This window comes from Nicrophorus vespilloides, unplaced genomic scaffold (genome assembly GCF_001412225.1).
Source record: "Nicrophorus vespilloides isolate i.1.1-1 unplaced genomic scaffold, Nicve_v1.0, whole genome shotgun sequence".
Lineage (NCBI taxonomy): Eukaryota > Metazoa > Arthropoda > Insecta > Coleoptera > Silphidae > Nicrophorus > Nicrophorus vespilloides.
This window is the reverse complement of record NW_017100094.1, coordinates 53,132-77,501: the sequence shown is the minus strand read 5'-3', so window position 1 is coordinate 77,501 and position 24,370 is coordinate 53,132. Positions and strand designations below refer to the sequence as shown.

The window sequence follows — 24,370 nt, the reverse complement described above, 5'->3', positions numbered from 1 at the left end:
TTTTAACAAATGTATTATACACTTTCGTCTTACAATCACAAGGGCAATATTAATGTGACATGTATTCTAAACAATGGATCAATTTCAATTTGTCAATATTAATTCCGTTATTGTATTAAATAAAAAACAAATTAATAAAACAATGTTTGTAGTACAATTTTTCAGTCTCATTATTTTATATCTGTGTCAATTTGTATCTACTGAAATATTCAATTTTATCATTTGAAAAGGTATAGAGGATTTTGTAGTAAGCTAAGAAATTGCGCTCATGTTCATTCAAAATTATTTATTGATACAAATATTCTAAACTCATCAGACAATACATCGAAATCAAACGCAAATGAGGACTCATCGTGATATATTAAATAGAATTAAGTGTAATGTTGTTGATTCTATGTAATGTATTTGTGTATTAATAAAATTCATATATATATTTAGTTTTTATACTCTTATTGTGTTAAATAAAACACAAACTCAATAAAAATTGAAAAAAACTTGTCTGAAATGGATAGTAGCTAGTTCCTATACGCTCCTCTCCCTCTGCCTCTTGAACCTCTGCTGGGACCACCGCGTCCGCCCCAGAATCTATTATTTCCTTCTCCTGTAGAATTTAGAATATTAAAATTTGAATAAACTTCTATTAGCTAAATCTTACTGTTATGAAAGTTATGGCTGAACTTCCCGCTTGGTGGAGTGTAAATCCGTTTTTCTCCAACGATATTCCTGGATTGTTTACTTTGCTTGTTGTTCGATGCTCCATTGCTTTCAAAGAAAATAGGAACATGGCGTTTAGTGCCAATCTCTGGTGATTTTGTTACATTGGTTTTCTTCGTCTCTAGCTTAAAGGATAACGATACGTTGCATTTATAAATTGGCGGCTGGTAGAACAAGTCTTTAATTAACGTATTGATGTTGTTTAATAGCTTTGGCGACATCTCTCTAACTTTCTTCTCCTCAGGTGAGAAAATCTTTTCCTTGTCAGTTAAATTCAACACTTTCAAACATCCTTGGACACCACGCGAAAAGTACATTAATCTTGATCTAAAATCTTTCAAAACCGACTGATCACAGGTTAAGAAATCTGGCGATTGTCTGGCTAGGCGATGGAAAGTAAACAGTAAACTTTCAACGACGGAGAAATTAAATTCTGGCATTTTTGTGGAAGACGTATCTTCAGAAGGATAAGGCATATACATCTAAAATAAATTACATTAATTTAATTATTCAATTATTGTGTACTATTCCTTACCTTCAGTTTATCAAAAATTTGTACTATTTGGGTACTTGGAGTTTCCAAATTGCCACAGTACATAGACATTTCAGCTAATTGTTGAGCAATAGCCAATTGATATTGGGTACCTAACTCTAAATTTCCAATTGTTTCCCATTGTGATAGAACTTGATCACAGTAAAATAATATAAATTTACTTGATTCGATTTTAGCCTGAAAATATACAAATATATTATGGAACTACACAAATCTCATATATACTTACAGAAAAAAATGGCAATATAAATTTAACACATGTAATTAATTTGTCTGTGTTATTGCTATCTTCTTCCAATGGATTAAATTTCTGATCCATCTCAATTTGCTCACAGGCTATATCTATCAGCTCTTGTTGTGCAGTTATTGTATTGCAATACTTGGAAGAGACTAAATAATTCATCAATAATATATACTCTTCAGCAGTACAATCTTGCAAAGTTGATTTAACTTCAGTCAACAACAACTCTTCTAATTCAGCTGTAAATACAGCCTTATCCATTGTTTTAACTTTAGTCAATATAAACTTCAACATTTTTTCTCTTAATTGTAACTCTGTTGTTTTATCATTAATCAATTTGAACATAGATTTCAGTACTGTTGTTGGATCATCTTTAAGTACTTGCAATAAAGTGCTACTAGCAATGTTATGTTCTTGTGGATCTTCCAGTTGCAAGAGCTGAGCAGAAATATCTGCAACTCTTGCATTGTACTTATTACTCTCCTTACAAAATGATGGTAATGTTTTTATAGCAGCAATACGTATCTGAAATAAATTGAAAAGATGGTTAAAATTACACATAACTTTTAAAGATTGCTTTCAACTTACAGACATATCATCATCCTCGCACAGATCAAAAATTGCCTCAACTGCATCATTCTGATAATCAGGAAAATGTTTAAAGAATTTGGATATTATTTGGGCTGCCAATTGTTTTTCCTTCTCACTTCCTTTTGTAGCATTAATTGCGACTTTATATTCAGTTCCAAGCTGAAATAAAAATGTGTAAGTTTTTTTTAGATCAATCACAACATAAAAATAATGTTTATGTTTATTGTAACTTATTAATGAATATTGAGGTTATGTACCGCATTACTTACCTCAGTAAAATTGTCCTTAGCTTCCGAAAGCAGCTCATAACTGCTGTACAACTTGGCGAAATTCATTTTTATATTTTCTTAAATATATTTACCATAGGCGTATGAAATCTGTATAATCAATAAGTTATGAAATATCTGAAAATATACACAATTTTTAATGTGCGTCCAAACACATCCACATCAATGCTACCAATTGTAATCATTTACTATGTACCAACTGATCAATTTAATTCAGAAGGTATACTTTCTTTGCAACTATTATGTATAACTATATGCATATACATACCATACATACTTAGTAAACTTACTTTTAATTATAATAATACTTACAATGTTCACTTAATTAGATATTAAAGATGTAAACATGAACATATTAAAAAGTAATTTAAATTTCATATGAATATTGTGTAGGAGTGAATGAAGAAACACTTCTAACAATATGCATACTTGGTTGATTTCATAATTTTTGTGAAAGTTAAAAAAATATTTCATAATAATAATATGCATGAATAAAATTGAACATCTGCTACCCAATGACTAAAATAGTACACTATTCAACAAACAACTTTAATAATGAAGTTCCAAACATATTTATAACAAATATAATTAAGTTAAGATTTATTTATATAACGAATTGCAATTAATATTTATAAAAACATAATAGTTTTCTACATTATAGTGAAAACATGTATTATTTAAATATTTCTAACAAAATCAAGTTTCAATTTAAAATATAATAGACGAAATTATAAAACTTCGTTAAAAGTTGTGTTACCACGTATACTTGTTTCAATACAGATTATTGGAAGTTTAATATACTACTCAATTTAGTTCTTTGTATATTGCAACCTGATTACAAATATACATGAAATATTTTTTATTGTAACTGTAGAAATACTCATGTGTAGTATTTCATCTACAATAGTAGCATTACAATTGTTTTGTATGGTATATGTGTATTTGTATCATAAATGTATATTTTTACCATGGTATATACGTATTTTTCTTGCTTCCGTCTGTGTGGAATAAAAATAAATTAAAAGAATGAGTTCGCAAAATTATTTTGTATACAAAAACAATCGATTTTTTTAAGCTTTGGGTTTCAAACAGTGCTGAATTGATGGAAGTATATACAGTATCATGGGATACAGAAAATAAATGTACATTGGGTTGCCATATATAAAATTTAAAGGTATGATTTTTTTTAAATTTTAACTTATATATTTTCTACAATCATCACATTCTAAAATATAAATTGTACACCATTTATGCAACATATATCCATAGACATATCAACGTTTATAGTAGTTTATACAGGCCCTTTGTTGATGGAAACCAGAAGACATATTTATTAAATTAATTATACTATTAACAATATTAACATTTCATTTAATATTAATATAAACAAATGTAAATATTATTGTTGTCCTTGAATATAATATTGAATACATAATTAATTTCGATAATGATTTAAACAATGAATAAAATTAATTAACTTATAAATATGTACAATTTTCTTTTTGTTATAAGTTCGTTCATAGTTAGCACTTCAAAATAGGAAATTGTTAAATATTGTAACAATGTCTAAGCTTATCAAATTACAAAAAAAGAACAATTCAGTTTCTATTCGACGCTGTTATTAATATATATAATAAATAAGCTGAAGTGTGAATAAGATCTTATCTATGGCTAAGATAAGTCGATAAGGAAATTCGGCCAATCACGATTATTTTGCCAATATTCCTGAATACGTCGAACCAGTCGAAATGCATGTCGCATTTGTTATAATAATATTGTTGCATTTTTATGGATGATCGTAGTGCTCATTATTGTTTTCAGTTTTTTAATTAAAGCGAGCGAGCAATATAATTGACTTTTTTTTTGGTTTTCAGTAAGTAAGCTACCATAGTTCCACGAGCTGCCATTATTGTAAAATCGTTATCCAATTGGTCGTTCCCCTACCAAGGGAATACCCAACCGCCTACACATTCGATCCGACGATAAAATTTATCTGCGTTAGAATCTCAACAACATATTTTATTAATATCAATATCAATATTTTTTTTTTTTAAGGTTTCAATTATCATCTCAGTATCAGAGATTATTTAGAACTTTAGCTTTTTGATAAAATTGGAAAGTTAAGCAGCGTGAATTAGTTGTTTGGGTGATTATACCTTTTGACCACACTGCACTATAAAGCGTAGAAAATTTTCTGCAATAAACTTTTGACATCATATTTTATAACTGAAGAGATACACTACTTTGTTATATTTTTATTACAGTGGGTGATGGAAGTTAACGCTAGTGGTAATATGAAGACATTAAGCCGCTTCTTAAATTAACTAACCAAGCTGGTAGTGATCATCGACTTTGAACAGATTATGTTCATTAAATTATAATTAAAAATGTATAATTGTAATTTGATCTCCATTAATATTTACTTGTATATAATAAAAAAGAAGCAATTAATTATTATTATTAAGTGTTTAGATATTATTGATACAACAATAATAATTTGTTAATTAGAAAAAAAAACAATATTATTATCGTCACATATAAACACTCATACTTTAGCATTTCTAATCAAAATTTGGATTAATTAATGTATATACATAAATGTCTGTGGTTGAAATTAGTTTTGGTGGCATTCTGTAGGGGCTTTTGGAATAATAGACTCAATGGAACTCTTGGGAAACATAAACAGTTACGGATCAACCCCCGGACAATTATCACACCCCGGCAACGAACACATACGTAAAAAAGGAAGCTACGAAGATTTCTCTATACAAACCTTAGCGACACAACAAAGAATTAAAACATAAAAAAAATCGCATTACTTAATTTAAAATAAATAAATAAAGTCAAACAATACAATTGTTTTATAATTAATCGTATGTTAATGTATGTTAATTCAGATCGCTTGTAGATTGTAATGTATGAATAAATATTTTTACTTTATTTATGTACAATAAAGTAATAATTAATTTATGATGATTTTTACAATTAGGATAATCGATTCTGCCAATATACCGGACTGCTTGAAACTGTACTAACCGAAGAATTAAATAAAATAGAAATAATGTGTGCTAATGTTTAGAATTTATTTTTTATTTATCACTTAAAATTTAGTTTATTTTTAAATTTTCAAAGCGGACTATACTGGATCTCGACGGATCGAAGCCAGATATTATTGTAATTTATTGAATTTATTATTTCCAAAATATTTCATATTTGCATACTTTTGATACATTTTGTACTTATTTGTAATATTTCATTACAAAAGAGTTATACATTTCTTGAAAAGATGAAAGATAAAATTAAATTCTGGCATTTTTGTGGAAGACGTATCTTCAGGAGGATAAGGCATATACATCCAAAATAAATTATATTGATTTAATTATTTAAATATTGTGTACTTTACCTTCAGTTTATCAAAAAATTATACTGTTTGGGCACTTGGAGTTTCCAAATTGCCGCAATACAAAGACATTTCAGCTAATTGTTGAGCAATAGCCAATTGATATTGGATACCTAACTCTAAATTTACAATTGTTTCCAATTGTGATAGAACTTGATCAGAGTAAAATAATATAAATTTACTCGATTCGATTTTGGCCAGAAAATATACAAATATATTATGGAACTACACAAATCTCATATATACTTACAGAAAAGTAGATTGTAATGTATGAATAAATATTATTATTTTATTTATGTACAATAAAGTGATAATTAATTTATGATGATTTTAACACCTCGCACAGTGCGGATAATCGATTCTGCCAATATACCGCACTGTTTGAAACTGTACTAACCGAAGAATTAAATAAAATAGAAATAAACCGCCCAAAAGGAGTTAATGGATAAAAACCGATCATTTATAAAAAGATAATTTTGTGTGCTAATGTTTAGAATTTATTTTTTATTTATCACTTAAAATTTAGTTTATTTTTAAATTTTCACATCGGACTGTACTGGATTTGGACGGATCGAAGCGAGATATTACTGTAATTTGTGGAATTTATTATATACAAAATATTTCATATATGTATACTTGATACATTTTGTACTTATTTGTAACATTACATTACAAAACAGTTATACATTTCTTGGAAAGATTAAATTAAATTCTTGCATTTTTGTGGAAGACGTATCTTCAGCTGGATAAGGCATATACATCTAAAATAAATAACATTAATTTAATTATTTAAATATTGTTTACTATTCCTTACCTTCAGTTTATCAAAAACTTTACTTATTTACTTTATTTATGTACAATAAAGTAATAATTAATTTATGTTTTTCAAATCGCACTATACTGGATCTGGACGGATCTAAGCGAGATGTTATTGTAATTTATTATTTCCAAAATATTTCATATTTGCATACTTTTGATACATTTTGTACTTATTTGTAACATTTCATTACAAAAGAGTTATACATTTCTTTGAAAGATGAAATTAAATTCTGGAATTTTCTCCTGAAGATATGTCTTCAGGAGGATAAGGCATATACATCTAAAATAAATAACATTAATTTAATTATTTAAATATTGTGTACTATTTCTTACCTTCAGATTATCAAAAATTGTGCTATTTGGGTACTTGGAGCTTCCAAATTGCCACAGTACAAACAGCTAATTGTTGAGCAATAGCCAATTGATATTGGGTACCTAACTCTAAATTTCCAATTGTTTCCCATTGTGATTGAACTTGATCACAGTAAAATAATATAAATTTACTCGATTCGATTTTGGCTTGAAAATATACAAATATATTATGGAACTACACAAATCTCATATATACTTACATAAAAGTAGATTGTAATGTATGAATAAATATTATTACTTTATTTATGTACAGTAAAGTAATAACTAATTTATGATTATTTTAACACCTCGCACAGTGCGGATAATCGATTCTGCCAATATACCGTACTGTTTGAAACTGGACTAACCAAAGAATTAAATAAAATAGAAATAAACCGCACAAAAAGAGATAATGGATAAAAACCGATAATTTATAAAAAAAATAATTTTGTGTGGTAATGGGTAGAATTTATCTGGACGGATCGAAGCGAGATATATAACTTAATTTATTGAATTTATTATTTCCAAAATATTTCATATTTTTGATACATTTTGTACTTATTTCTAACATATCATTACAAAGTAGTTATACATTTCTTGGAAAAAATAATGCCTATGGTCGATATCCTTTGGCAGTTGTATTTAATTTTATTTGCTACAATAAAGTATCGGCTTATAGTCATAAAGAAGGGTAAACGCAATAAATCTTAGGTAAGAAGCGAAAACTTGGAAATTCATATTCATACACGACGCGCGTGCGTGTTTTTGTATCTCAACATTTTCTTAAGAATTTGATCCAATTAATTTTTCATGTATTATAAGTTTTATCTAAATTTACTAATACTAAGTAAAATAATACAAATTTTGATTACAATCATAGTATCAATAAATTTATGTTATAAAAAAGAAGTTTAAATAATCTCATTATCTTAACCGAATCCACAATAATATAGCTAAATAGAATAATTATAGAATCTAAATAAATTATGTAGCGCTAATAAAATTATAAACCCTTGGATTAGATTATCCTAATAAATAAATACAATAATTTATATTTATTGCTATACAATATTTATTATATACACGTAAGTGTGAAAAAGTAAATAAATAAAAAATTATTATTTTAACACTAAGTTGACTATTAACTATAAACTAACAATTTGCTTATTTATTGACTCCAAAGAGATACATGTGTTTTTCAATACAGATTCAAATATGCAACTTACTTTAAAATGTGGCATTTGTAAATTTTAGTTTAACTTTATGTTAAAGAAGTCTTTCTTTGAGATGAAAAATATAAGATCAATACATTAACTAAATGACCATATCAATGCCTTGGTTGAGATGAATACTCATCCTCCGACGTGCCGAAACCAAACCGTTTCACAGCTTAAGAAAGTTAAGCAATAGCGTTACGGATAATTCTTGAATTGAAGATTCTATAGCATTTGCCTTCTTGTGATTTACATAAAGATAATTTGATTATTAAAAGGCGATCATTTTAGGAGAAATATGTCTGCGTAATGTGCGTACATTTCTGTATAAGTTTAAAGCGAAAATAGTTTAGTAATTAAGGAAGGATATGTGTACACATGCCATGGCGAGATTTACATCGCTCGTTATGTGTATGTGTGTGCTAGAAAATAGGCAGTTTCGGGTACTATATATATCCGACCAAAATAAATATTGAAATTAATATCTCATTTTCATCGCATACATTGTTTACAGACCACATATAGAGAGCAAGATAATTTCTGTTTGCTTTGTATTTATCAACCATGGCTATGTGCCCTTCATACACCTGCTATATGCATTAATTCGTCAACCAGAATGGCGAAGAAAACATCTCAATTAATTATTTATATTAAGTTTTCATTTTTTTTAAAAGACCTTTAACAATTAGATTAAACAATTAATGCCATCAATTTCCCTTCAACTTAACTTTAGATTAGGAAGACTCTCCCCAAAATAGTTTTTAAGCTTATTATATAGAAAAAGCGTTAAAATATTTCTGTCTTATATGGAAACTAAAGTCAAAAAATCAACTCAAAAATGATATTTATAGTATATATGCACATACCGTTTTAGAAGTTTCGGGTTAATTTCAAATTGTCGGAAAAGTTCAAAAACTTTCAACCTTTTTTTTGGTTTTATTGAACATAACTTTTCCTGCAAAAGAAAAGTATTGCGGCAATGTGTTTAACATAAGAAACAAACTTATTTTTGTTACAGTTGCAGGAAATTTTGCATCTTATTTTTATGGTTTCTTTGTAACAGTACCTGTTTTTGGCAAGTTGCATGGCAGTAAAAAAAAGGTCTACTTTCGCAAAACGTGACGAAAATTTGCGTCCTTTCACCCAACGCTTTTACTTTTTTCCGTCGTTCGTCGCTTTACCACTTTTGATTTAATTAATTAAACGGAGAAATAGGTAATAATAAAAATTGATTTTGTCCGAAGAAATTGGCGTCCAATAAAACTGAGATGCTGTAAAGGCAACTAAATACATCATAAAGTGGTGCCGCTTTAGGGCCCTTATCGCGTCACCTTTCATTCACTGTAACTTCTTAAACATACTTTGTCAACAACAAAATAATAACAAACAAAAAAAGGAAAAGTACATTTTAATGTTAAAAACAACTAAAAAATTGAAACGAAATCAGAAAACATTAAATGCAATTATTTTTTTTTAACTCGCAATACTCGACTTCTATGTGATGCTACATCTCCCTGGAGATCAATTATTCCTCGGATGACACAATCGATATTGCGATTTCTTCTTCCAAACAAATCCTCATGCTGAAACAACTGTAGTTTCAATGTAGTTAACTTCTTTGAATGTAATTAACAGATATAAATAAACAGAGAAATGTAAATTTCACTTTTTATTTCATCAACCTAAGATACATTTATTTGCTTAGCTTAAGATACAATAATTCATTACAATAAGTTTACTTTTATATTATACTATCTAAAATTTATTGCTTAAATATATAAATAAGTAATACATATATAATGGGCTATTAACCGCACTTTATTTATTATTATATTATATGCTTATTAACAGATTATTTTTCAAATAAATGAATAAGTGACAACAGATTTTGCATTTATTTTTATTTATTGAATTAAATTAGGATATTGAAAAACTGTTTCCTAATTTAGTAAATTCTTGTAATTAATGTAAGTTTTAGTAAAGAACATATGTGAAAAAAGATAAGTAAACTGTATATATTTTTTTAAATGAAATATTAATGAGGCTTTATTTAAACTAGTTTAACAGGTGTATTGGTGAGATTCATAATGGAGCGGAACGTACGTTGATAAAAATTAAACAAACACAATTATCTTTCTCTTGATATAGTCTCAGAAGTAAATATGTGTGACGGAAAGAATATGTGAGAATGTTTGCGTTGTTGCAACACAAATATTTCCAAGAAGGAAATTTATCACGACGACTTCAGTCTCTATTCGCGTCTGCTTTGAAATTGGAAATATGATAATTATGGCAGCGGCTACTTCTGTCGACTTTTTACTTTTTCCATAATACTTAAAAATAATAAAAAAAAAAGGTGCAGACATAAACCGAGCAAAAAAATGTACACTGACAGTTTTTCAGTCCTTAAAGTATAAATTAAATGGTTTTAATCTTTTTACGAACGTCAGTAAAAAGAGAAATGCCGAAAATTTTCCAAAAAAATCGCTTTTCTCTAGTCATATACTTTTTTTAATCCCTAAAAGTATGTTAAGAAATGGTTTTCAGATTTTTTTTCTATATTTATAAAAATTATAATAATTTTGTTAAGTTTTGTAATATGTGTAAATAGTTATTATTTAAGTTGTGACAATGAGGTTTTATAAACGCTGGAATAAAATTTATTAGTTATATTTTACATTTTAAATTTAATAAAATCCTAAATAAATACGAAGATTACACTTTTTATTGCTGGAATTAGCTAAAACAACGGAAATAATTGATTTATTGATGTACAGTTTAATGCCAGAATGCGGAAATATAGAATAATATTTGTTTATTAAGTTATTATTATAGTTAGTTATTAAATATTATGGCAATAACCGTTATTGAAATATTCTGCTCATTTTTATTGCGATAAATTGTTGTAATTATTGAGGAGTTACACTTGATTTAGGTGTTGATTGTATGTACGGATCTCCGAAGTGTAGGTAGCTTAGAGAGTCTTTATTGTGGCACGATCCTGAAATATTGAATTTACTACCGACTAATTTTCAATATTTACAGCGTTAAATTTGCCCCTGATGGATTATACGCTTCCTGCAGCGAAACACTTCTCCAGTACCAAATATTTAATACAAAACAGGCATGTAATCTCTCTGTCGTATCGGCATATTTAAATATAAATACACTTTATGGCAGAGTTAACCCTTTTCCGAAAGTAAGTTCTTCTTTTCAAAAAAAAAAATTAGAAAAATAACACGAATCGGCGGGTCGAAGTAGGTTCAAAGAGGAGCGAGAACAAAAAAAAGAATAATATTCAGATGCCGGCCACGGATTCGAATGGTACGGGAAATGGGGACGCCGTAAATCAAAGCGGCGTCGCGACGCTAAGCGAACCTCTGGGACGCATTTCAAAATCCGCCGCCCCTCGACAAATATGATTCATTGGCCGCCAAATGTTATAACACTAACTGTCTGCTGTTTGCATTTGTCAACGTAATCCCAGATAACATTTGTTAGCATTTAATCGACTAACGGAAATTCTCAACTTTCTCTTCCTAAAAATGTAAACAAAAATAAAGTATAAACAATAATATTATTTACGTATTTCTATTTTCTTATTTTTAGTTCGAAAATAATGATAACATTACAAAAACTGTTTGTGAAAGAAAATAAATTATCTAAACAATATTTCAATCCTGTCTATTCAACCCTGTTTCTCCTATTCAAAAGATGTTATCAAATTTGTAAATAGTCTTCAGAATGATATGATTACATGTTGATGTTGGTATAATATCTTTAAATATTAGAGATTATTTGTAATCCAAGCAACAAAGACTATATACTTCTATTTTCATAATACTACAGATGCGTACAATTCACACATTTTTCTGCTGTTTGTTTTACGATACATATTTTGTTTCTATTTACTTTTCATTTTAGAAAATTGCAATGCATTAAAGTTTCTATACAAAAAGAATAATAAATAATCATATTTTTAGTTTATTTCCTTTCCCCATGAAGTATTGACTTAAGTAAATCTTACACTTCTAATAGCATATAAATAAATTCTTTAATTTATGTGTATGCAATATAATATAAACGCTTTAACTTTAGTTACTTATAACCTGTTTTTAAATCGTAATACAATTAATTTACAATAGCACTTATTAGTAGCTATCAGTAAAATATAACGAGGCGTTTGCAAATAAAGGGCGTAGGTCATTTCAATGCATTAAAGTTTCTATACAAAAAGAATAATAAATAATCATATTTTTAATTTATTTCCTTTCCCCATGAAGTATTGACTTAAGTAAATCTTACACTTCTAATAGCATATAAATAAATTCTTTAATTTATGTGTATGCAATATATTATAAACGCTTTAACTTTAGTTACTTATAACCTGTTTTTAAGTCGTAATACAATTAATTTACAATAGCACTTATTAGTAGCTATGAGTAAAATATAACGAGGCGTTTGCAAATAAAGGGCGTAGGTCATTATGTGCATAAAGTAATGATTGATATGGTATATTTAAGTTTACAATATGTTATTTACAATTGGTTATTATTTTTAATAATAATAATAATAATAATAACATTTATTGCAACAAATCACCATACTACACACTCAACAAAATAAAATAATAAGAAAATTAAAACTAAATTAATTTGCTACAAATATTTTTACTTTTAAAACACTTTTTTTTCTTTACTCCTCATCATTAACGCAATGAAAATTACCATGAATTATATTATATTAATAGAAATTGTATTCAGTCATTTTCCAAAAAAATCGCTTTCCTCTAGTCATATACTTTTTTTTAATCCCTAAAAGTATGTTAAGAAATGGTTTTGAGTTTTTTTCTATATTTATAAAAATTATAATAATTTTGTTAAGTTTTTTAATATGTGTAAATAGTTATTATTTAAGTTGTGACAATGAGGTTTTATAAACGCTGGAATAAAATTTATTAGTTATATTTTACATTTTAAATTTAATAAAATCCTAAATAAATACGAAGATTACACTTTTTATTGCTGGAATTAGCTAAAACAACGGAAATAATTGATTTATTGAAAAATAAATAAATTTATTTATGTATACATTGTACTTTTTTTTTCTTCTTTTTATGTATTAATGTTTGGCCAATATATTATTATTATTATTATAAAATTGAGTATGTATTTAAATATATTAGTCAATATAAATATTAAATCATGGACAAGACATTCAGATGTGAATTACTATTATTTATAAAATGAGTTATTTCTATTGTGGCTAAGTATAACAAATATCGACATCTACCAAATTATTGTTTAGCAGAATATTGACACGTGTAATATTATTTATATTTCAGTTATAATTAATAAAACTAAAAAATACATACTACGGACTATTGACCGCAGTCTTTACGCGCTTCTGAAAAGTAGTAATCGTAAAGAAATTTGATTGAAATCTATCAGTTATCAAAGATAACAATAATTTATCATATAGTATATACAGTGAAACTATATTCACTATGAAGATGAAGATGTACACAAATAAAAAAGACCAAAGTGTTTTAGCTTTTAATCGTCGATTTTCAATATTACTTATAAATTATCAATGAAATATATGTTATTTTTTCACGTTCAATTCTACGGGTATAAATAGTTTGTTCAATAGGTGTTAAGTCCTAATCAAAATTTTGGACCAAATGCGTAACAATCGAAGCACTTCTACGTTATAAATAAATAATATTCATTGCGATGTCTAAGAAAAAAAAAGATTTCGAAGCAGATATATATGACTAAAATGAAATAGAAAAATTAACATTCTTATATTATAGTACACGTTAGTTTTGGAATAATTAAAGAAAATCGCTTGGTATTTTAATATGTTAATATTAAAATCTTATTTATACGTTTTTGTTTATATTATTACTAGCAATATTTATTCAAACACCAAAAAATTCTTAATAATATGAAAGCTATCGTCCATGTTTGCAAATTGTATATAGGATTTTGTTTATTTAGCACTGAGTTTTTGTTTAAATGATATAATTTATTGTTAAAAATATAATAAACAAATGGTGATATATGTAATATTAATGTTTATGCAAGAAAATAGATTTGTACAGTTCTGGGAATATTAGTGCGTTTATTGGTAGCTGCGCGCTTTGAGCAGCCATTATAGTGAACCCGAGCGGTGATTGGTCGACGCCCCACTCCTGCGGCCGCCTACAACTACCTGCGATGATCCCCAAGCAGCCTACATAAGTAGCTCGAAAAATTTGGAAGCATCAGTCTTGTACTGCATTCCACTAGTGCTGTATCACAGTAAACATTAGCTTGCAAAGTTTGCAAAGTTAGCAAAGTTATTAGAGAACACTTTTAGTTATAAATACAAACGTCGCGGAAGGATAACCAACAGAAACTTGAGAGTTGAAAGTTATTAGAGAACACTATTAGTTATACATACATCGCGGAAGGATAATCAACAGAAACTTGACATAGAGTGTAGTGAAGACATTGTTTATAGTGAAGTGAATATGGTATCATATTATCCTTCTGCTTATAGGCAGCAAGGAAACGTACCATCTCAAAGTGCGCAAATGCACACAACAGCTCAAATACATGCTACTGCACAAATGCATTCAGCAGCCCAATTAGCCCATCCTGCAGCACAATTACATACAGCAGCTCAGTTGCATCCAGCAGCTCAGTTGCATCCAGCAGCTCAGTTGCATCCAGCTGCACAGATGCACCCAGCACAAATACATCCTTGGTACGCAGGAACCTATCATCACACACAAGCCCCACAGATGTTACCGACATCATCTTATTGCATGCAAGATGAACAGGCCTCCCAGGTATGGCCGCACGGTGCACCACACGTTTTTCACCAGGAATTCATGGATTTTAACTCCCTGCCCTTGCAACACATGCAAGCGCAGTACCACCAGCAACAGAATACGCATCAGCAGCATCAACAACAAACTCAAACTCATAACCTGCACGCACAGCAACAACAAGCATCACCCGCGATTACGGTGTCCGGGAGCGACGTATCGAGTCCTGGTACAGTCAGCGGAAACATATCCCCGCAGAACATGCCGCAGAATAATAGATCAACACAAGCCCGCAGCCCATTCGAATGGATTAAAAAAACCGGATACCAGAGTCAACCGAATCCAGGTAATTATATAATTTCTGTTTTCTTAATATATTAATATATGTATATATATACGCAAAAAAATAGAAGGATTATTGCGTACTTCTAAGGCAAACAATTTGTTGTTTTAGAATTACCGGCACGTGATGCTCTTATTGAGGACATCCCTGGTAAATAATTTGCTGCATGAAATGTTTTTTTTCTTTTGCAATTCGCGTTTTATTATTCTAAATTTTAGTGTTTTTGCAAAAAGTTCTTATGGTTAGGAAACTAGTGTAAGAGATGAATGGAATATTATATATGCATTTAAATATGAGGATCGTCCTGAGAATCATTTGAAAAAAGGACATTGTTGTCAGGTGGGAACTCGTTATCAAAGTCAAACAAGCCGACCGCGACTCATCTAGCCGCTTCTTAATCCGTGTATCAAACAAAAAAATTCTTATCACACACAAACCAATATCACTTTTATATATATATATATGTATACACTCACATATACACCCATATATATATTTATAAATACGAACAAACATTTCACACAGAAATTTAACCATAATATTTTATCGATGTATATAGCTAATTATCTTCACCATCAAATCCCGATTGTTATAGGAAAAACTCGCACGAAAGATAAGTACAGGGTTGTTTACTCTGATTTCCAACGGCTTGAACTGGAGAAGGAGTTTTCGCTCATTAACAAGTACATCACTATTAGAAGAAAGGCCGATATCGCCGTCACATTAGGATTGTCAGAAAGACAAATTAAGATATGGTTCCAAAACAGGAGAGCCAAAGAGCGCAAGCAGCTGAAGAAGAAGCTAGAAGAAAACCATAAGGAAGCACCCGCCATTCACCAACATATGCAAGATTACGAGAAGAGAATGCAGCAACTTCAACAAAGTCAACAACAGGCAACCCAAATGCAGCTCATGCAGCAGCAGCAGCAGCATATGATGCAGGCAAATTGCACTGCAAATGCTGGTATGCTTAATCCGCTGACATACCACCATTAAGTCATTTGGAAACGATTTTCCAACTTTACATGACAACTTGTGATTTAGATTAGATCTGTCTGCTTTATACAGAGAGTGCAATTTATTTGTTATCTCATTTTTATATTATTTTCATAATATTTTTTTTTTCATGTTTTTTTTTTTTATATTTTAACGTGCAATTTTTTTTTTCTAGCTCATATTTAATTAATGTAACGATTACGTAAAGTCGTTAATATTTATTGAATCAAATAAAAATATTAATACAAAACCTTACCTTTTTGATTGCAATAATCGCAAAAATTAATTTCGAATGCACCACAAAGATTATTTAATGTATATATATATTAATGCATCGAATTAATAGTTTTGCTTATACATCGTAACTGTTATATAGAAAAAGTTATTTTTTATACGAGGCTAGTGAATGTGTTTATATAACTACAATGTGCTGATTTTTACGTTTGTTAATTAATTCAAATAAATCTTTTAAACTTTACAACAAAATCTGTTTTAAATTATTACTGAATAATTGTACATAAAATTGTCAGACTATTTTATGATCGTAAATATCATCTCTTATCGATGATGCGATCCGGCGACGGCAGAAACTCGCCTTTTGGAATTCACCGACAAAGTGTCCGCAGGAACCGGAAATGGAATTGTAAACAACTTGGCATTCTGGACTTGTTTTTAGTACTTGGATTTTAATTCCTACGTGCGTTAAGATAACGGAAATCCACCAGATCAGTGTCGAATATAGTGCTTCGATGTATTGTAAATAATTCCACGCAGATAAGAGCAATCCTCTTCGTTGAATTCGCCGCAGATTCGATGATACTGAATCAACGTATCACTCCGAACGTGACAGGACATTAAATTATATTACACCGGATCGAACAATTAAAACGTATTTGATCAATACGATTAGGATTACTCCAATTGGTGCAATCGCATTTTATGCTCTGGAATTTTATTAACTAAATGCTCTTAACTCATCTGTTTTATTGTTTTTGATATGTGCTAGTATTTTGTATTTCTGTTTAATATTAAAAAGTATTTATATATTAACATTAAATTTAAGTAGTTTTTTTTATTGTTATACTTTGTACAGTGCATGATTTTTAATTGTGAATATTTATTTATTATTGTAGACTGAAGTCTACGTTGACATGAATTTTAAACTGTAATTAGAACTCTAAGAAAGTAATGAACATTTTAACACACAACCATAGACTAATTAACACTAAGATTAAAAAGCAAACAGAAAAGTGAATGGCGACAAATAAAAGAAAGCAAAAAGAGTATAAGTATTGAAATGGAATAAAAAAAGAAGGATAAACGCGAAGTGTTTGCGGAGTTGTCGGGTTCATTTTTAGTTTTCAAAACACCGAATCGAAGCGAGAATGTTTGTAAAAATTTGAGCTAATATTGTTGTTATATTAGAATGTGCTAAACTGTTACTACTTTAAAGGAGATTTTATGAAATATTCAATATTTGCATTTGCACTTAGGAAATTTCAGCTAATTTTATTTCGCTAAAGACCTTATACACTCGCATCGCCTACCCAAACACACACACCATTCACATCAAATTAATTCAGTAAAAGAAAAGGATGAAGTGAATAGCGGAGGCGGCAATTGTGTGATGGTTGGTGTGGCTTCGTGCGAACCGAAGCCAAGCAGATCCGGATTTGAAACAGTGTTTGCTATTCGTCTGCCATCATTGTTCGCGTTCGCTCTCTGTGAAAATCGCCGTTTTTTTATATTTATTTTCACCGGAATCTCGATTATGGAGGAAATTCGTGTGTGTGAATTCTTCTTGTATTGGTGTCGAAAAGGATTTTTATCTATTTCTTTTAGATGGTATTCTTGAACGACCGGAACGGCATCTGCCTCTAGGCTAATTAGAGCCCAAGTGATAATTATCAATGAACCAAAAGCCGCTTGATTTTTCTAAAACTTTGAAAATTAAAAAACAATTTTTAAACTGGCCAGAACTGGTTCGGCGCACAATCTCATAAGACATTTATCTTGTAGATAAATCTTTGGAGATACCTTAAATATTTGCAAATTTATATATAAAAAAAATTGGATAATTAAATGGTTACAATGATGGAAAATACCCGAGCATATTCATTTTAGTTTTGACGAGGCTATTAAAAAAACAGTCGGGAATGGACTTGCATAAAATGTGACATAAAACCTCTGACCTTCCCGAAGAACAAGAGAAGAGATTTACAGCAGATCACTTTAAATTTATGTCCAAAATATATTTTAATTTAACTGCAAGTGTGAATTGCTATAACAAATGACACAGGCTTATATACGTTTGTAATTTTCCTATCAAAAAATATTTACTTGTGTTATTACACGCGAGCCTGGAATATACCGTACTGTTTTCTAATCATTCTCTTCGAGGATGCCCCGGTTGCAAGAAAAGGAGCGGATTTTCTGGGAACTCTTAACCCATTCCCAACCCACTTAAGAGCTATTAGAAGGCCAAACATGCAGCTAAGCCTGTTAATAACTTGCCCTAACAACGAGAAAAGGAAGCCTAAAAATGTGTGTATGTAATTTCAGGGAAGACGAGAACTAAGGATAAATACCGCGTCGTCTACACGGATCATCAAAGGGTCGAATTGGAAAAGGAGTTTTACTACAGCAGATACATCACGATCCGTCGGAAAGCAGAGCTGGCAAATACACTGGGCTTGTCGGAACGGCAGGTGAAAATATGGTTCCAAAACCGCAGAGCCAAGGAAAGGAAGCAGGGTAAGAAGCGCGATGAGTTCACCCACAAGGATATCATCCAGCTGCAGCAGTCCCAACAGATCCAACAGCATCAGCAACAAGGTATTATCGACCAGCAGATTTCACCTCAACTAATGTGACCCGTGCAACATTTCTGGGATGATGACACGTACCCGAGTGCGCAGAGTGATCACTGTTTTACAGGAAATTCTTGAATGTGTGTAATAAATGTTGTGCTTCAGACTTATAAACGGTACCGTTTACATCGAGATTTTTAATGGTGCATTTCTTGCGGACGCTTTAATTAAGAAAATCAGCCTTTAACGATATATTTTTTAATACTAAAAACACGTTATATTTTAACCTTATGTTAATATGGAATAGTTAATTTTGCTTTAATATAATTAGCACAGGAATATATAAATATATATATGTATATATATATATTGTAAAAAAAAAGTGTTATTTAAATATCTAATATATAAATTATAATTGTAAATACAAAACGTAAATGGGTGGTTGTTTTTAGGCTTTTCAAATATGTGTAATTAATATTAAACGTATTTTTGTGCAAAAGTTAATATATTATTTCCATAATGTTGTTTTATTCTGTACTCGTTTTTTTTTTCTCATAGAAAATGTCTCATTTGATCAGTATTATCATTGCTATAGATTAATTTAATTAAACATTTTATCAAATATATGTATGAAATATTAATTGCGTTTTTTTTTGTTCATACCTAATATTACGTCGTCTAAACATACCAATATATACAATTTCCAATTAATGTTTCTTGAGTAAAGCTGGAACATCTTAAATTTAATCTTGCTTAATTTAAATGGCAAAACAGAAATCAAATTCTCAGAAAGTCTACAACAAAAAAATGTAGTAGTCGTTTCAAAACGAATATTACGTCATTGCCATTGGGACAAAAAGAGTCTAGTAAATAATTACTTAATTAAGTTGGAAATTTGAGATCTACTTCCACGAAAATAGTGCATGCATAATATATGTCAAATAGTGAGTATTATTCGTGTTTTAAGAATGCTGATTGCGTCAGGATATTTGGATAGTGGATCTCAAGCGCCGCTCATAGGTTTGCCCAAGGCTTAACTTGTCCGTTACTTCAAGAGCTGGTCTATAAAAATTCGTAAAAGTAAATACGTATTACATTTTCCGACTCGATGGATGATAGATAAAAAATACCTTGATTTCGATTAATTTATTAAATACGAGTATTGATGAACACGAATGGGATTACTTATTTTCATGTTATCGTCAAAACATTTGCTAATTTAAATACTGATGTACATTTTTGAATTTTTTGCGTGAAAAGAAAACAAGAAAATTGACATATTTATTAAAAATAAAACTATTCAGTATTCTAGTTTAAATAATAACATCTTGTTCAATATGTAACCTAGTGACCGTTTTTAAGTGAAAATGTGTGTTTTAAATTTGCGAAGCGGCGGCGGCGGCGGCATTTGTGTAGATCGAACCCAAAGTTGTGACAAATCTGCAATACGGATACTCATACAATACACGCAAAGTTCGTTACGGGCATTACGATAACTTCATGAAATAGCATCTTCCAAATGTATTGTGAGGTAAATTTACCTCGGAAGCGTGAAATTTTTGTATAATATGATTTCCCTAAGGTCAAAGCTACTGGGCTGATGCGGCAAATGCAGAAGAAAAGAGATGGTATTCTTGAAAATGGACGAAAGGCGTGGGACATCAAAGGTGGACGTCTCAATTTGGGTGCAGCCTACGTAGCGAATTGACGTTTGCCCAAAATCGTGTGAAATGGTCACAAAGGCAGCACCACCATCATGCGGAAAGATCTGTCTCGGAATTTTGACCAACGCCGGTCAAAATATTTCCAAATACGTCATGAATTATTACCAGACGACGACGACGACTTCTTACTGGTGGCATTATTTTACCATTCTGCGGGAAGCGCACGAACACATTTGTAATTCAAATCTAATTAAAATCGTAATTAATTCAGAAAGAGAATAAATTCAGCTGACATTTACTCGTTTATTGCTGATTATCATGCAGTATTTACAAGCGCGTGAGGTTATATAAATTTCCAAATTTGTTTAAAATACGAGCGCCGCGCGTTCTTTTGAGGTTTCGGTTTACGTTTCTTTCTTTTCGTTTTTATGTGCGCACTGTTATAAAACTAAGGGGGAAAAATAGATGTATTAAAAAAAACGGGATAAAAGAAACAACACGAATGAGCGGATCGATGGTGAAGTTCTCTTCTCTCACATGTGTTCATTTTATAACGCATAATTGCTTTATTGGCCATGCTATTAAAATATCCTCCAAAAAAGGAGAAGGACCGTAAGTCCGTTCGGTTTTCTTGCAAAGCACTTCATTTTTGCTAATTTCCCAACTACCAAATGACACAGATTTCGGAAGCTTAATTAATTATTACAATGTTACGATTGTTTACACGTAAATTAATTTATTATGTTTAGGTTGTTCAAAAAGTTAAGCCTTTGTTTAATTTGTATCTATATTATTTACGAGTAATAATAATATTTATTGTTTTACTATAACAATATAAACGTTACAGTTTAATGATCTTAAATCAGACATAATCAATAAAGAAAATCATAAATCACATGTACAAAATTTTAGTAAAATTTATTTAAACTAATCTAATTCGATTTTTATAAATAATAATAATGTTTATTGCATTTGTCGTACAAAAAAACATATACAGAAATAAAAAGAAAAAAATAAATACATATAATCAATCCAAATAATCAAAATAGTTAACTGATATAAAGAGCTATTGAACATAGGTCTTTCTGTCCAAATTCTATATTAATTTTCGCATTTTGTGGTGAATATAAAATTGTTAACAGTCAATTTATTTTTATTATTATTTACTTAAAAGATATAAATACTTATTGACTAATTTTATTTGCATTCAATAACATTACAATCCACTACTGATTGTTATGACAAAAAAAAATACCATTTTTGTTCGAATAATTTCTTTTCCTTGTGGAATTTTCTTAATTAAATTTGATTGGTTAATTGGCTGTAAAATATCAATAAAAATAATTGAAATTACTGTCAATTCGATTTTTCATGTTAAACAATTATCGCATATAAACAAGGCCATTGGTTAAAATAAATTTATGAAAACAAGATAATTGTATAAGCATTTGTTTTAATTTTCTAAACTTTTTGTATTATGTACTAATAATAATGATGTTTATTACATCAGTCGTACAAAAAAAACATAAACAGCAATAAAAAGAAAAAAATAAATATATATAATTTCAAAAAAGTTAACTGATACAAAGGGCTATTGACCATAGGTCTTTCTGCCTATTCTATTATATTATTTAATTACTGTTTGTTAGAAAAAAATACAATTCAATGGTTTTCTTTAAAGTGTGTAAACAAGTAAACGATATTTTAATAGTAAGTCGGGTGACGCACGTCAGGTACGTGAATGCTTATGATAGTTAAACAACTTCAGTTGAAAATAACACTTCAATGAAATGCCTTTCTAGAAGAGGATTAAGATGATTTGTTAGAGAAACAAGTCTTAACATTACAGATACACACAATACACTCGATTGATAAATAAGTTCTCATTTCTATTATTAAAATTTCACAGTTTTAATTTTATATATTGATTAGATTCTTAATTAATGAATTTTACATTTATGATTTTTCTCATACATATAACAATATATTTTTGTAAATTTATGTAGATTTATTTACAAAGTGATTGTTGATAAAAATTGAACTCTTATAAACTCCAATATTAAGTTTTCCCAATTTGTACGGATTAAATGAGATTTCCAAAAAGTTTGTATGTAATGGTAAAAGATGAATAATGTTGTGCAAGAGAATTAGCAATAATCCATTTTGTTGTATTCGCTAATTTTCGGCTATCGAAATGGCGCTGTTTCGGGTTTGTTATTTGATGATTGTCTGCCTATTTTTTTTCCTGCTCGGCGATAAGCAAATTCGAGGGACAAATGTTTGTTTGAACGTGCTCGAAATAAATATATGGGCGGCCAATATCAAACGGCCCACCGATAACGGAAATAATCTTAATCCCTTCGGCGCAACTAAAAAGGACTTTTTATCAATTTATACATATATCAGAGCGGCCGCGCATTAAAAGCGAGTTGCAATTTCCTTAACGTTTTCATCACGTATAACCATCATCATCATTATCTGCGTCATCATCACTTGAAGACCACCCCCCGTCGGGTGGGGCCGAAACCGCAATGACATCAACCAACCGAGAAATAATAGCTGGTCGAATAACAAACCAAGAAAATGAAAGAACTGTGTTGAGTAAGAGCCGCTCGGATTACAAGTTTTCACTTAATTACGCTTCGATTGGATGCTGCAAGTTGGTCAACACACCTACCTCCCCGGGGTCAAATTTGACCCACAAAATGTTATACACCTTGAGAACAGCTTGAAACTATAAAAACAATCAATAATTATAAATATGCAACTATTATCAATGGTCTTTTAGGTGTTAACATTGTCACGTTCTTTATATAATCATTTATACTGCAGAAATTTTAAAGGGAGAACTGATAAGATGTTACTAACTTGCGAGACGATAAGACTTGAAAAATAAATACAATTGTTAGGATTTATTTTATCGTGTTATTATAAATACAAATGTACATAAATAAATTGAATGTTGATGACCATGTCAGATATAGATTTAACATTATTGGATAAAGGCGAAGATAATATTAAATTATAGAAAATCTACATGATCTGACTTTTAGTTTTATGAGTTGTTTTTTTTTTGCAAGAAGTCACAAATTAATAGCAGATTTATAATTATGTTGGTCATTAAAATCCTAAAAACATTACTAATAGCATTAACCTTTATAATTGACCACTTAAAGGATAAATTGAATCATGTGACAAATATAATTATGTATGATAATTATACTTGTTGTGCGACTCATAACTACCATAGTATTTATTTTATGCAAATTACTTGTCAAGTATTGTATATTGTTAAACAATATTTATGGTCTATATTAAACATGTATATAAATTATATAATATCTCTAATACTTAAATAGGATGTTATTGGAAAAATGAATGGTTTAAGTTTTTTTTATTTAATTTTTGTTTGTTTTTCATTTTACGTAATTTTTGTTTGTTTGTAACACAATTAAAAATTATAAAAGTACATTGGTTATTATGTAGCCAAATGAATAAACTTTTTATAATATAATTAGTATTTGGTTGACCATTTACAGGCGTAACTAATATTTATGTTCTTTTATCACG

General features: G+C 29.3%; 2 protein-coding genes across 3 annotated transcripts; one reads left to right on the top strand and one right to left on the bottom strand.

The window, feature by feature from the left end:
* Positions 1–234: 234 nt before the first annotated feature.
* LOC108567674 (apoptosis inhibitor 5) lies at positions 235–2,546 on the bottom strand. Its single transcript, XM_017928278.1, has 6 exons — positions 2,369–2,546; positions 2,097–2,258; positions 1,497–2,033; positions 1,250–1,444; positions 656–1,196; positions 235–601 (listed from the first exon to the last, which is right to left on the bottom strand). The coding sequence occupies exons 1-6, from the start codon at positions 2,432–2,434 to the stop codon at positions 516–518; spliced, it is 1,587 nt and encodes a 528-aa protein (XP_017783767.1). The 5' UTR covers positions 2,435–2,546; the 3' UTR covers positions 235–515.
* Positions 2,547–14,502: 11,956 nt separating this feature from the next.
* Positions 14,503–19,467, top strand: LOC108567691 (homeobox protein CDX-1). 2 transcript variants are annotated; one of them, XM_017928296.1, is made up of 2 exons: positions 14,503–15,333; positions 18,889–19,467. In XM_017928296.1, exons 1-2 carry the CDS (start codon positions 14,688–14,690, stop codon positions 19,197–19,199), a joined length of 957 nt encoding a protein of 318 aa, XP_017783785.1. In that variant the 5' UTR covers positions 14,503–14,687; the 3' UTR covers positions 19,200–19,467. The 2 variants fall into 2 exon arrangements, with proteins under 2 accessions (XP_017783785.1, XP_017783784.1); XM_017928295.1 differs by lacking the exon at positions 18,889–19,467 and adding an exon at positions 15,926–16,399.
* Positions 19,468–24,370: the final 4,903 nt, after the last annotated feature.

Excerpts from the sequence above, each read along its gene's own strand:
- LOC108567674 (XM_017928278.1), bottom strand. The coding sequence starts at position 2,434 with ATGAATTTCGCCAAGTTGTACAGCAGTTATGAGCTGCTTTCGGAAGCT. Across the intron at positions 2,259-2,368 it reads CTAAGGACAATTTTACTGAG|CTTGGAACTGAATATAAAGT; the intron begins GTAAGTAATGCG and ends TTTTTATTTCAG. Across the intron at positions 1,197-1,249 it reads AAATTTTTGATAAACTGAAG|ATGTATATGCCTTATCCTTC; the intron begins GTAAGGAATAGT and ends AATTTATTTTAG.
- LOC108567691 (XM_017928295.1), top strand. The coding sequence starts at position 14,688 with ATGGTATCATATTATCCTTCTGCTTATAGGCAGCAAGGAAACGTACCA. Across the intron at positions 15,334-15,925 it reads CCAGAGTCAACCGAATCCAG|GAAAAACTCGCACGAAAGAT; the intron begins GTAATTATATAA and ends CGATTGTTATAG.